This window comes from Antedon bifida, chromosome 1, assembly GCF_963402885.1.
Source record: "Antedon bifida chromosome 1, ecAntBifi1.1, whole genome shotgun sequence".
In the NCBI taxonomy this organism is placed as follows: Eukaryota; Metazoa; Echinodermata; class Crinoidea; order Comatulida; family Antedonidae; genus Antedon; species Antedon bifida.
In genome coordinates, this window is record NC_136226.1 from 25,427,297 (window position 1) to 25,443,363 (window position 16,067).

A 16,067-nucleotide genomic window follows, 5' to 3' on the forward strand; every position below is an offset into this window, starting at 1 on the left:
ACCAAATCTGAGGTATGGAATTGATTTAAACCCTGGTTGATCATCTGCAGTTAATAAGTATACAGGAAAACATTTTGATATGAATATACTGAAATCGGATGTAGCTAAAACCCATGGCTCCGTGTTATGATCGGTACTCTATTAAATGATGAAAACACAAACATGGTAGATACTGAAAAAGAATGTTTTCAAGATTTTATTATACCAGCCATTCAAACGGGGTTTCTGACAGTAAGCAGCTACTTTACACAAATTCTATGGGTTTGCTAATCTGTCCCCAAATGTAGGGGAGGTATGTCCTCTCTCCATCCCCCACCCCCCATATCCCCCAGGATCTGCTCCAAAGTTCTTCCTATTCCAATCTGCTAAAAAGATCTTGCTATATAAGAGAATACTATCCTAAAATTATATTTTGATATAATGACAGAATAAAAATAAATTAGTTAAATCATTGTAACTAAAATATATTACGTTTTTACTATAACTAATATTGATAAAACATATTTTCCTTTCTTATTAATTTTCATACCAATTTCATTGAATTGATTTTATAATAAAACATTGCGGTAAGAATGCTTGGCGCCAGTAACCTGACAAAAAGACACAATGTCGCAAAATGTTCTTTTTGAGGTTTGTAATTTGTAGCGAATTTAGCTTGCGTTTGTAGAATGTTGTGTACTTGCTGAGCGACAACTTCAAAAGAATTGTTTTTTCTTGACCTGATGTATGAGCTTGAGGCAATGAGCGACTGACACATGATCAACTTGGTTCAGATCATCCGCACAAGTCATTGCTTAGCAACCAAGGTTTCATTTTCACCTGTCCAGCTGCTCTGCAAAATGTTTTTCATTTTCGAAATAAGTGATTTTCTTTTTTGAGATTAAATGTCAAAGTATTCAATTTTTTTTATTTCAGTAGGCCTATACAGTAAATTTCAAATGATAGGCCAATACTTTTTTGTAATATCTAAATTATGAATTGGAAATATAAACTTATTAAAAAATTCAAAAATTGTCTGTATGAATAATTAATTAAATTAATGATTTTTGTATTGATATGTGTGATGAAAGAAATAAAGAATTCACCAAAAAATAGTTGGATCGCCTTAGATTGTTTTTTAAAAAACTGTTTATTTTTTTGTCTGTCCATCCAGCTCCATTAATAAAATCTTGTATGATCATAGCTCTCACTTGGGAGAGCAAGGGCTATTTTCGGTTTATCCAGGTAAATGACACTAATAGTGCAAACACTACTAGTGATTATGTGTTAAATCAAGTATGTTTTAAAGAAATATCTTTTACTTAAATATTAATACTTTAGTTTATCATATATTATTACTGATCTTTCATATCTTAATTATACTTACTATTTAAAGGGCCAAATAAGACAAGTTTACTTCTAGGTTGGTCCTCATTTTATGCTGTTTATTATTTGTATGGCATTTGATGAAATAAATGTTTCGGTTCATTGAGTTTATTTATTTATTTATTTGGAATTACACCTTTAGATCGTTGGCACACTTAGCATTAGCAAGGTGCATCCTTCACAATATAAAATATAACAATTAGCAGAAAAGTAAAAAGGCAAAAGCCACTATCAACCCCTATCCTACGCCCCCCCCCCCCCCCCCGCCATCCCCACTTTACATCGATACATACAGTAGACCATTACTTTACACAAATGAATACAAAACAAGATATAGTAAAAGTGTATTAAATAAAATCAACTGATAAACACAGCTTATTACGAAAAACCATCAACCCCCTCCTCCCCCCCCCCCCCTTTTTTTTTCAATTTACTTAATGTAGCAATGTAAATAACATAGTTATTGAGTCATGGAATTCAGTGAATCATTTCGAAATTTCCATGCTTGTTTTCGGTATCTTTTACAAAAACTATCCAAAATATTTTCACACTCTTCATCAATTAAATTATCTGAGTATCCCAAAATATATTTAAGTTTGTCATTTTCAATGAGAAGTATAAAAAGTATCAAACATATCTTTGCTGCCAAGTCCAGGTTTTGATTTTAATGTTTCATAGATGTGGAGACTTGATTTATTTTGTAATTCAATTCTCCATTCATCTATCATTATAGAGTTAAGTTTTCTTAAAGGCCAGGTGCGGGCAAAAAATTTTTATTGATCATACATTCCAATAATTATCGATCTATAGTTTCCCCTATGTTTCATAATTGTTGGGATTTTATTTGTGTTATACGAGCTTGTTGAAAATAAGCACTTTCTTATCAGTTAGTTCAAATTACACAGTAAAATCTCTATTCTTTTGTACACAAATTTTGTAAATAGAGAGGCATTTTAAAAAGCTATGAAAAATAAACGGTGTGGTAAAAAATGTTTTCAGATAACTAAATATAGGTAATATAACTTGAATATTACATTTCTGGTATTTTTATTCAACTTCAGCTTTTTATTTTCATGCTATAGCAAAAATTATCCACCGTATATCCACCATCTTTTTTTCACCTTCTAGGGAGTCACCAGACATGTTATTACATTAGGTTAACTACCTAACTACTGAAAAAAAGTCTTCCTGGTTTTTATGGAAGAATTTTGCCAAATTTTGTATTTGGCCATATTAAGGGAAATTCATGTTTTTTCGTCTTGATTTCTGTTACCAATATTTGATTTATGTACAATTAACCAAATATTATATTTAAAATTCATGCCTGTACCTGAGCTTTAAGATTTCAGAAATTGGAAAGTGTAGTAGCTTTTTTGCAATTATAAAAACTGGAATAAGATAGCATAACATACAGTAGTGCTCCTACTGGTTTGCACTTGGGACCTTAGCTAAACTGCATTTTTATATTGTAATATGCAAAGGTGAAAGGGTGATAGCAATGGAATGTTAAAATCACCTACACCTGTGTATAGCACTGCCGCACACCTTAGGTACCTCGTAAAAATCTAAAAATTGTTTTGGTATCATGCAAATTGACTTCATGGATAATGATATAGAAAACTTAATATTTGTTTGTTAGCTGTAAAAAAAGATGTACATTTCCAATAAAACTTCAACTTAAAAATCATTAAACAACACATTCCTACTATCCAACAGTTTCCCATTGATACTATTGTTATATCTGCTATTGATTTGAAATAATAAAGTAATGAATTGGAAATTGATTTTATGGGTTGTCCTTGCATCCATTCACTTTGGTTTTATTCAATTTTAATATTCCAATTTTTTTTGTATTTTTTCTTTATGTATTTTAAATGTATTGTTGAATGGATGCTAAATGAATAAATAAATGAAAAATGAATTGCCATATTTTCCATATTCAGCAGTATTTATTATATATTAATTTGTATTTTCCATGTATAATAATAATTCACATAGAATTCACTAAATAGTATAGTTTTATCCAATTTTGAATTTTCAAACATTTACGATAATCGTTATTTGCTTTATGGGTCCTAATTATACCTTCATTATAATGTAAACAAAATAAAGGGTCATAGGTGTAAATATCCTCCTACATGCTTCACAAATCTTTAACCTAATTATTCGTTTTCAACCTTCAGTCAATGGTATCTGCCTATAGGCAACAGTCATCAGTATACTTCACCTACTGTTCTGAAAGCTCTTCTCTGATTGGTCGAATCTATTAGTATTTCTTAGAACATTACCACCCACTGATTTGAGAGAGTTGAACAGTTCTGTGTGTATAGTTGTTAGTAGAAGCATTTTACACTAGTGAAAAAAATGTATATTGTAGATAGTTATCATGTTTGAAAGAACAATACATATTGGATTTAATACAGGTAAAGTAAGTAAAGATTCTTGTTTTCTTTATATGTGTGTTTTAAAAATAGAAATGATGTTTTTAGAGGGGTTATCAGCCATCTTTTGTGAGTGTTCTAGCTATATTAGTCACCACAAGCTGTAAGGTAAGGCCTGCATAGTTTCTTCATGACCTCCTCTTTCAATAGACCGCTTGCTTGTTGAGTACAATGATGTGTTGAATAATGAAAAGCAATGCTTAAAATCAATTAAAGACAATTGTCTTCTTTTGTATGTTAAATCTAAAAGTAGATGACAGTTATCATTGTGGTTCTTGAGGATTCCCAAAAATACTGTTACTAGTAAATATGTTGTTGAATCCAAACACAATTCGTTCTATTTGACTATGTATAATTGTAATAGAGAGAAAATTATACTTTAATATATGTTTTGGTAAATACTTTTACATAATTTGTTTAATTACAGTGGCATGATCATTTTACTCACTCAGTGATAAGGGTTATTCCAAAAATGGGTTTTCTTTATCATCAAGTTAATTCAGATTATATCTATTGATTAACATATTTGATTTTATATTTGATGTTATAAATTTGCTAATTATGATGAAAAATAATATTGTAATTAAGTTTATCAATATATCATTTTGCTTATAAACAAAACTGTTAAATTGTACTTTTAAGATTGTTATGTTATAAATACTAGTAATATTAATAGATATAGGCCAACCAATAAATATGTTAAATATATAAATTGAATTAAATATCATTTGTGACTACTGTGATATTATAGTGTATGGACGGATTATGCTGATGTTGTATAGAATGATTGATAGTGTGGAATGCTGGTAATGCGTAATTATGGAAGTTCCAATAGCAAAATTAATACATTTTGAACCAGTATTACTGCTATTGTACAGGCAAAGTGTATGTTTGATGAAATATTGTATTCTTTTTGTATGGAAATGATACTGTATCTTCCTGATATATAATCAACCCATATTTTTACTTTTAACCACTTGATCTTTAATGCAAAACTAACTGCAAAATATTTATACAGTAATTTTATATTATTAAATCCAAAGGCAAATTACTGAAAATAATGACAATGTTGTGGGTATCAGTGGCTGGATCTCAATGGAGATACAAAATAAAATAAGCACAAAGCTAAATCAAAACAATAAAGTAAAACAGCCAGAAAAATTAGCAGAGCTCTCGGACAACACTAGCACTTCATAATTTTATATTATTATAAGCCCTGACTAAATAGTGTTTTCAGAAAGTTTGTCACTTCTTTCTGGTCATTTTTTGTTATGGATTCGATTTGATTTAGTGTTTTGCTGATTGCTAATAATAACTGTATATATTTTCTTTTTTTGTTGTTGAATTTCTATAATAAACTAGCATATCTTAATTGTACATGTTTATACTGTACTCTCTTCTGTTGTTATAGTATTTTATATATTTTTTCTCACATCAATTATTGGAACGTTAGTGACAGATTTATTAGCAAAGTAGTTTGGTAGGTTAGGGTTTACATGACGCCGTTAACGAACTAGGTCTTGACATATAGCGTTTATTACACGTATGCATATTTATTTATAGTAAGGGGTTCAAACATGTCTACTTGCATCAGGAAATAAGAAATTAAGAAAAATCCCCACATTGAATAGGAAAACTACTGGAATACAAGTGATTCAACCAAATTAAGATACCTAAATTACTTACTTAAAGCTTTTTACAATATATCATTAGATTTTAACAATACGAGGTGTTTGAATGTAAGTCCCTGTTGTAGTATATTAAACTGTATTTTGGGAATTTCACAATTCATTCAATATTCATATACAATGCGATTATAATGAATCTGATTCATTTCATGATTTCATTAATGAAATTTGCAAATCAATACGACACTTTTCAATAATCTGCCTGTAGTTCAAAAGTGTCACAGCTTTTCTGCCTTTCCGCACTAATTTGGATTTTTTTTACTTAAGATTAATTACTAATGTTAATTAACAAATTGAGTTCCATCTAGAGTAGTTGCTTGCCAAGGTCAATTGTATCACTTCAATTTTACATTTAAATTGAAGAACACAAATTACAGTGTACACATATGTAGCTGTATTGCTGGTCTACTCTTACATTATTCCTCACTCTTCTAATGCATACAAATGCACTAAAGAAGTGTTGTTGTCAATATTAAACTAGAATGTAAGCGCAACAATGAAACAGTATTGGAAAGCAATAAATATTACTTACTTACTTACAGTGACAAATGTTATCACTTATTTAATAATGGTATACTATAATTAATATACTGTACTATTTTTTTTGCATAATAAAACATAAAATTTCCTTAAATACTGATAATAAATTGTGATTATCGATGATTGTGATTTTGTCATTAGTACACCAGTTATTTAACAATCATGAATTTGAAATTTCCCTGACAGGTGACAAGATTACAATGTACTGTACATTACATACAATATATATATACTACTCGTTGTTAATACAGACTTTTTAATGATTAAAAAATGAATAATTTTTAAAATGTATTTATTATGATTTTAAAAGCTTTATAAATGCTGTATACAAGAGAGGATGTCTCACCCACTGAATTTTGATACTTACAGTACTTTATGTGTACTCCCCCTCACTTTATACAGTACATCCTCAAGGGGGCGGGATGGGCTTACAATAGAGTATACCCAGTACCTCTAATTCTAATTTATCAAGAAGGACAGCAGGTCTTGCTAAGTAATCCTACCTTTCCTTGCTCAACTTGTCTGTCAAAGGTTTCTTTAAATGTCTCAATTTGACCAATCCTGTATGGTATAATAGAATGCTAATTTAAAGAGAAACATACCTTGTTACTGTTACCGCCCCCTTTTGACCTGTGGTATTACCACTTGCTCTTAGGTCACCGATACTTCCCATCTTACTTAGAATTTTGTGACCCTAGGGGCAAGATATATAGCAGCCAGGCCGAACTTAATCCAAGATTAACTTTATTTTCATTAAATATCAGACAGAATTGATTGACTTTTCTTTAACATCAGATGTTTGACTGACTTGTTTGTTTCTATTTTATTTCAGATCACGGTAGCTTGTTAATTATTCATTGAAGCGGTGAAAGTCTGGCCGTATATAGGAGAGTTTATAAAAGGTACAGATGCTGTAGAAGTAGATTCAGTTAAGGAGAGTCTTAAGTCGAAGCAGTGGATGTCTTTACAAGTGACTTTAGGCTAGAAGATTACAAGCTGGAGCTTAACACTGTAGTAGAGGGAACCAAGGGACATCAACTTGTGACATTTATCAGAGCAAATCATGGGTAGCCTAATGAAAATAGTGTCATGTATTTTATTTACTTCGATAATTTCTATGAAGTCTTCAATTGTAGATGCCAGCAGTTTGGACAATTTCAGTAAGTTTTTTTTTACTTTTGTCTAATATACAGTAATTTACTTGCATGTTTCACTTTTGTATAAAGATGTCGGAATATATATAAACTGTTCCCGGCATTTGTCATCTTCATTGGTACATTTGGCTCAAATTCTTTATTTTTAGAAAAGTAGAAGTTTTATAAAATGGAATTCACAGTACTGTAGTTTATTTTAGACTCGATGCCCATCCATTTTCTTGTAGAATATATATATATAGCTAATCATTAAAAAAAACACTGTATGTGTTAAAAGTGTTTTAAGAACATTAGGGCTGTTTTATGCTGTTGGGCATGGCTTTAAATGTCATGTCAAACGTAGTTATTAGCTTGTTAAAAGGCTTGTAAGTATCGTTTCAATTGCGTCAAACAAGACAGCAAATATTGGTTAGACAATGATGTATATACTAGTGTTGGTATTCTAATACTAATAGTACTTAGAGATTGATGAGTGGGTGCAGAGTTTACATTAACCTGAATGAAAAGCATTTTAAAGTAAATGTTAAATTGTGGAAGAACAATTAGGAAAAACAAACTTTCTTTTTGTTATCAAAACCTTAATAATAATTGTATAATACAGTACTATATATTGTACAGGCTGAGAAAAGGTTCCTTTATTATAGTTATCTTATATTCTCGGAAGCTCTTTTCTTCCTCGTTTTTCGGGAACAGTGAGCCCTCTACAATTGCTGAGTTAAAGCTACTAGTTTTTTAGACTTGTAAATGCTAGCAGGTACTGTACAAGCCAAAGGAATTTTTAACCAGTACTTTATACCTTTATTAGCATATTTATTTTACTTTTGTACCAACAAAGATAGAGTACAGGACATGCATTACTGTAGTATAATAAGCTTTAAAAAAAAAACAAACGCGTGTCTACAGTACTGTAAAATATACAATCAAATCACAACTCATAATAATGTCAACATTGCCATAAGTATAAATTGTAAATAATAATTTGTTTCATTTTTGCAATATTTATTGAAATGTGAGGCATTAGAGACGTTATTAGGTTGTTGTTGATTAAAAAAGAAATATGGCATTTCGCAAAATATTCTCTAGAGTTTTTTTTATCATACGGGTTGAAAGAGGTATCAGTAGTACTGTACTCAGGGATGTCACCACGCTGGTCGGCGCTGGTCGGCCCCGTCCAGCACTCAAAATTTCCGACCAGGATTTACAGGCTGCCGACCACCACTATTATTTATTAATCATTACGATATTTATTTTAGGCCTAGGGCCTAGCCTAGGCCTTACTAAAATTCGTACTGAAACATTTTACCTAGCACATCTTTAATTACAGACAAGCTAGCCTCCTATAGATAAGACAAAAGACTACAGCAAATGTTTCCGTAGTTACGTACGTTACTTTATTTGTAACACAATACCAGGCCTACCCTGCCCTGGTATTCATTGTTACAGCTTGTGAGTCATGGCGAACAACGTGCGACACAGCACAGTGTACAAGTTTAAAGTTCACATAGCGACCATTCAAGCGTTTTATTTTGCACAGATTAAAAATACAACAAGTACGCAGTAGGCCTACTTATGTTATGCCACCGAATTATTATTTATGCCATGTTTCTTATTTTGTGAATATTATATATGTTAAAAGTGCCAGTAAAATTAATGAGATCGATTTACTGTAGAATGAAGTAAAAATAAAGCAGACAAACGAAAATATAAACTGTTTTTTATTTATTATTATTATTTTACTCTAAAAACACTGAATACATTAACACTAATAAAGAAAGACAAACAAATACGTACGGCACAAAGACAACAACAACCACGCGCGCAGCGGCAGGGGACTTCCCCTGCTAACTGCTATAAAACTTACTGGACTGGACGTCCCTGGATAACTTCAGGTTGCTGAACTTCAGTTAACCCATAAACACGTGTCTGTTCTTGCCGGCCATGCACTACATGTTTGCCGCACAGTTGTGAAACAACAAATCCGGAATTCGCGAATACGCTAAAAAACTCTCGCGCAAAAGAACACAAACATATTATATCGAGCAACAAGTAGTAAGGTCTAGGCTAATAATTTATCTACAGTATTTGATTAGGGTTAGGCCTAAATAAGGAAGCGCCTGTTTTTGTGGAATTCAGATTTTGGGGCATCTATTTAAGCCTTAGCTAGGCCTAGTGGTCGTAGTGTCCACAAGGCTAGCCCTAGGCCTGACGCGATCTATTGCTATTCATTTCGTAAGCGTTTTTTTGTTTTCGGGAATAATAACGGCGACTCCCCGGTGGTACAAGGTTAGGCCTAGACCTGACGCAATTTGTTGTTATTTATTTTCATAATTCTTTATGTTTCGCTAAAATAACGACAAACCCCGGGGGTACACCCCCGGGGGTTACTCCCCCCTCCCCCCGGGGGAAATTTGGCGACCGGCACTCCAAAAAGCTGGTGACATCCCTGTGTACTGTAGGTATAAACAATTAAACAAAAAATGATTTATTAATATCTATCTCAAAGATTTCAGATAATCATTGTCAATATAAATATCTTGCCATTCATTCAATAACAAAATGCACTTTCATATCAAGATATGCTGTACAGTATACTGTATACACTGTACGAGTTAACCTGCTTTACCATTATTTTTACCTTCTACATGTAGTATCATTTAAATTTGAAAAACTCTGTAGTTTTTTTAGTATACACCATTAAAATATAGTACACTATGTTGAACACCTTTGGGTGTAATGAAAATTTATTTAACACGATTTGATAATGAATTGCAGAGCAGCATTTATGATGGTTTCTTGGAAATTGGAGTTTAACACCAGTTCAATCGTTTTACTGTAATTCCTTTTATTACCTAAAAAAATTCCTTTATAGTTCAGTAGAAGCTTCAACATTGTTTAAATCTTGTTGTTGTGGCAGCAAATGTGTTTGATTACTGTACAACATCGCTTTTCTGCAATTTAAGCATGCAGTAGAATCCCCAAAGGACACCTTTAGGGACTCATGAATAGGAGTTGGCCGGTAGTGTGTTTCTCTTGTTTGTTTCAAAGGAAAGTGTCCCCTAGGAATGTTTGTTCCCTGAATAGGGATACCCCAAAGGGTATAATATCTTTGTCTTAAAAATTAAATTAGTATGATAAATAACATAATTGTTTATAAATGTGTGCCAAGCTACTGTATCTTCATTGCTACTCCTACTCTCTCCACCCTCTATTCATCAGCATGTTATCGCCTTTGTTATACTTTCTTTCATTCCAATCCACTCACAAGTTCTTACAATATCTCCAAGTACTCTCAGTTGCACTGAGGAAGAATTTCACTGAGGAAGGGGTTAGTGCTATGCTACCTGAAAGCTCTGCAAATCCTTTCTGGCTGTTTTGATTTAGCTTAAATTACTTATTAGATAAATTGTATCCCCATACCATTTCCAGCCACTGATAGCCACAGCGTTGTCATTTTTTTCAGAGATCTGCCGTTTAAAATTTATATCTTACTTTTAACATGACATCAGTGAAAACTGAAGGGACAAGACTGGAGGGAAAGTTTGATCATCATCATTTATTGCAAAATAATGATGAGATTGAGTGGGAGGCATTGCAAATGTTAATTGTTACCAGCGGAAAAATTTTGTGCTTACTGTACACATTTTAATTGTATTTTCTTTTAAATCCTCCTTTATCCTTTTCTTTCACAGTACCATGAGCGCTTTTGCGGAAATGGCGCTATAAAAATCATTTTTATCTTTTTTCACAAAATACAGTTAAGTTAGTGCTATATATGTATGGTAGTAGTAACTTGTAGTATTCAGAATAAATGTTGGATATGGTGGTTTTATACTGTAGGTGGGTGAATTCTAAATGAGTTGCCTAAAGGGAAAACATATCCTACAAACTTGTCATCAGTATCCTGTTTATTCTTACAATTTAAAAAAAAATCATTCATAATTTTCTTTTATTCATTTCCAATTTGGTTAAATTTAGTTTAATTAATGTATTGTACTGTACAATAATGTCAGAATGCCACACTTATATATTTTGCGTTATAATGACCAGGTCATACCAGGTCGAGGTGCAGATGTTTTTGCAGAGTTTCTTCATCAATATGTTCTTCAATCTTCATTACGTTATTATATAAGAATCTTTGTTTTAAAATTGATTGCATTTTTTTTGTTATTTTATGCAGCTATTGGATATACTGTATACAGTATCAAATTATAAACACTATTTTTTGATTTAAAAAAAATTTCATATTTGCATTCAACAGCGTGTAACTTGCCAATTACAGGATGGATAAACTATTTTATAATTTATCATGCTTATAAACTCATTTGAGACTTAGGGAGTGGATTTGAAAGAGTCGCGAGTTAAAACCCTGGCACTACCTGTACATCAGGATTGAACCCTGGACCATGGGATTGGAAGGCAAGCATGTTAACTATCAAGCTACAGCTTTACTATAGTAGTCATGATTAATCTCATTTCTCCCTAACAGTAACACTTACTGTATTCTTTATCCTTATTATTGTATAATACTAATCTGCCATATTGTCATAATTGAGAATTATTATTAACTACAGTTTTTTCTCCTAACATTATATGAATTTTAAGATGTTGTTTGTTTCCACTCTAGTAATATCATTCCATAGAGACTATACAGCTTTTATTTTCAATCTCATCGTGGATATTGATTTCAAAATGAATGGCATGTGAAGCATATCCACACTGCTTTAATCAACCCTTTCTAATAGCGGACTGTGAATTGAGTGCAGGCTAACCTACACAAAATATTGATTTGGATAAAGTGTAATTATGGACTTGAATTAGAATAGATAAAATTCACATTAAAAGTAAATAAATTACAGTTGGTAGTGTGAGTAAATGAATACAAAAATACGTAAAATTAAGGAATACCTCTAATTAGAGCCCACTCATTTTATGTGGTCCTGATGAATACAAAACAAGGTTAGTAGATGTAATTACAGTATTCCATTGATCATTGGTCTAAAAATTGGTAAATGATTGATGAGGAACACAATCTTCTATTTCGTGGCAGCTTACCTGGATAAAAGGATATTAGCCCTTTCCCCACAAAATGGAGGACTAATAGCAAAATAGGAATTTTTAGTGGAACACCCCTAACTACCAATTTATGTGAATCCAACCCCATTTACAGTTTACAATCAAATGGATTATTGTATAATTCCATTTTTAATTAACTTGTAATATATCTCCTTCCAGCACTGCTGGCTGCTGTGGGTCTGTAAATGGCCTAATCCAAATTTCCTCAGTTTCCAGTTAAGCTTGAGGACCAGAATAATACATTTAACATTTAACATTTTTTTGAACATTGAATATACTGTTTAGTAGAAAATGTGTACAATTTATATATCATTGTTTGACCTTTTCAAAATACTGACATGAATTTATGAGTATGAAACACAAGATGTATGGATCACTGACTTTTCAATATCATGGCTTTCTCAAATTGAATTTTGAAATTTTTATTTTTTTTCCGACACCCATAAACTACAGTACCAAACCAGTGTTGTTGCTGTGTACAGTGAATTTTATGGTAGTTTAATAAAATAAATAAGTTTTGTTGTCTTCAATAGTCTAGGATTATACATTAAAAACGTACTGTACGTGTAATAATAATAGTTCATTCTTATATAGCGCTCTACAAGCAAGCTTCTCTAAGCGCTGACATTATTACCCCAGTCATTTTTGGATCAAACACGTAACATACTTCCATAATGCAGCTAGTAATCAGCGCAAAGTTGTGTCTTGATCTAACCGGGTACACCCTGTGCCACACGCCCTTACGTGTAGATACTAAAACATTTGGTTAAGATAAAAAGTTTAGAGGTAAAATATTCTATTCAGTATTCGATAAAACTAGATCCTTAATGGACTTGTAGTTCAGATATATTAATTTTTAAGTTTAAAGTATCCAAAAAACTTAGACGAACCAATTATTAATGGCATAGATATTAAATACTGTACACAGTTAATTTGTTTTTATTGACTATAATCAGTTTTTGCAAAATATTCCTGACATTGCAAATGACTGATAATATTGCGACTCTTGCAATTCAACGGAAATTATTATTCAAAACTGATTTTGTATTATAGGAAGTTATTGAAATAAATGGTAGTTAGAAACCAGAAGTTATAGAAACCTATTACTGTATCTATTAATAGTGCACAGTTACTGTATATCCATTATAAAAAAATATAAAGAATAGAATAGATTATCATTATAAATATCTATAAATAACTTTATACTTGATTTTTGGATAAAAATCTGATATGTAGCTTGTAGAAGTGGACCCTGGAAAGAACCAGTACACAGGAACTGGAAAACATAACCTTTAAATATTTAAACTGTTATTTTTATCATCGCACAAATCTTTAGGGCACAAATTCTTTTTTTAACAGTGAATTATATTATAGTAGGCCTACAATATATACATGCAGAAGTTTATAATAAGCTACAGTATATGTTAACAACTGTAGTATAAACTCATTAAGACATGGGTTCCAAAGTGTAAACATTAAAATTATTATTACTTGCTAATTCTATTCTCGTGAAATAATTTGAGTTGAAAGGGACACAGATTTGTGGGTCACTTGTTTTTTCAATAGGTTAAAAGTTTAAACGAAACATCTTGGGGATTTTCATACTCAATACACACCTATTTGATGTGTCAGGGTAAAGGTGAAGATAAATGATGCAGAAGTAATGTAGTATTTTTATTGCCATTCACACCAGATGTTAAAAAAAAGAATCAATTTGGAAAACAAGATTGTATGTATTAACATTTTGAACTTGAATAATTGTTCAGCAGTCATATGATATGGGTGATGGACAGATATCACTAATTTTCTACTAAATAAAAAGGGTTGTTTATTTATGGGGTTGTACAGTAAGTTAATGAAAGATGTGGTTTATGACTTAGGGTATGTTCAGATCCATGCTTTCATATCGCAAGCAAGGTCATATTATAATTAGCGTTGTACAGCAAAGTGTTGAGACTCGCTTAACTAACATTATAATTATTATCATTATTATATTCATGGGCCCTCTTAAAATTCAATAAGTACATAGAACAGGTAAATTACGTTGTGATAAAATACATATCTTTTTATGTTACCACAATCATTGTTTGTAATGCATATTCACAATGCAAAGGTTTTGCACTATAAATAAAATCTTAGAACCAAAATCTTTTGCGTAAATTGTTAATACTCTTGTACATTCTAATATCTTTTGGTTGGCTATTCTATTAATATCTGCAATTTAGTAGCCAGTGACTGATTCCCATTGTTAGTGTCACAGATTAATTATACTACTGGATTTGTTTGTGGTCTTTAATATAATTGATAGTCTTGCTTGTTCCATTTAGAGTGGTTGTTGTTTATTAAATTGTAAAAACAACTGTAAAGTAGATTTTATTCATAGAATTTCTAAATCTGTATGTTGTTACTTTAAATAGTATTATTTTGTTATTAATAGAAAAACTAATTTTGTTGTAAATTTATAATGATATTAGTAATGGTATTATTTTTAATCAGCAGGTACTGCATTCTATTACAAGCAGTCTATCAATAAATGGTGTTTTTTATAAAAGCAGATTAGTAGGAGCTAAAGTATAAATAAAGCATATTTAAAATTCAATCTGTTTATACCCAATTGTTTACTAATTTGTCATATTATTTTATTCCAGCTATTATACCAAAAGATCCATATTATGAGAACGGTACAAATGTGACTTTGCGCTGTCACTTGGAATCGAACATGTGGACAGCGAGAGATTTGGTGTGGTACGCGTTTGTCGGTCAGGCCAGGGAATTTATGCCAGATAGTTCAATTAGAATTGTAAACGACAGTGTCTCTGAGCTTCATTTAATACCATATCTAGGGGACACCACTTACTGTTGTGCATTGCCCGATGATTTGAGTAATTATGATGCGTCGGTAGTACATATTGGATGTAAGTATGCTATCTGCCTTTTTTTTATTTCTACAAAGCCTGGTTAATTATCAAGCAAAATAAATATATGCTATACTTCAAGTTCATTGAATCAAGATTTTGTTCGTACTTTTTTAAATCAGCCTGAAATTTATTATGCACAGGAAAGACTGCTAATACCTACCGTGTACTGTATGTAAAATGCTTTTGATGTTTATACCTTCTTGTATATCTCTTTTTTGTTTACCTTAATTGTTTATTAAGGCTATGAAGACTCATCTTTTTAAAGAGTCTTTCACACCTTCTCCGTCTGGCTAGACCAGGTTTGCGCATAAGGCTTTTCTTTTTCACAAAAAAAGAGTTGTGCATAGGCACGGGAAAAACAAACAGAAAACATTGATATGCGATTTTATTTGACGGATTGGATCTGGACAGGAACAGATTTAAAGAAACACATCGCTTTACTCATATTTTTCTGCCATTTTGTTTCTACTGATATCAAATGTTTTTGTTTTTCCAGATAAACCTGATCAAGTGCAAAACTTGGTGTGCCATTGTAGAAATATCAGGTCTTTCTGGTGTGAATGGGAGGTTGTCCAGGGTTCTCATCGATTTTTTACAGAGACATTTTTTCGTTACAAGCCTGCACAGTAAGTTATTAATTTGCTGAAGTAGTACATAAACCAGGTATTATGTGAATAATGTAAGAGCATACATTGATAATGATGAAATAGAATCTCTGGGACAATAAAGTGACCACATAATAGGGATGTCCCCTGAATAGGAGTTAGACATATATGTACAGTAGTACTCTAGATTAGAGAGCTAAAGGGGATTGCAATTGTGCTTGCGTCTTCCCATACTTATACTATATATATTTTTTATTTATTCAACCTCTAAAAACGGTCCAGT

The 16,067-nt window shown here is 31.5% G+C and overlaps 1 protein-coding gene across 5 annotated transcripts in view; it reads left to right on the plus strand.

The window, feature by feature from the left end:
- LOC144846477 (uncharacterized) overlaps positions 1–16,067 on the plus strand; it is a 55,644-nt gene that overhangs the window by 24,938 nt on the left and 14,639 nt on the right. For 3 of the 5 annotated variants that reach the window (XM_078703548.1, XM_078703553.1, XM_078703549.1), the window contains 3 exons: positions 6,867–7,194; positions 14,910–15,176; positions 15,676–15,805. In XM_078703548.1, coding sequence (XP_078559674.1) covers positions 7,098–7,194; positions 14,910–15,176; positions 15,676–15,805 — 494 coding nt within the window. In that variant the 5' untranslated portion in view covers positions 6,867–7,097. Of the gene's footprint in view, positions 1–3,684; positions 3,794–6,866; positions 7,195–14,909; positions 15,177–15,675; positions 15,806–16,067 lie in introns of those variants that run through there. The other 2 variants (XM_078703550.1, XM_078703551.1) reach the window with 2 other exon arrangements.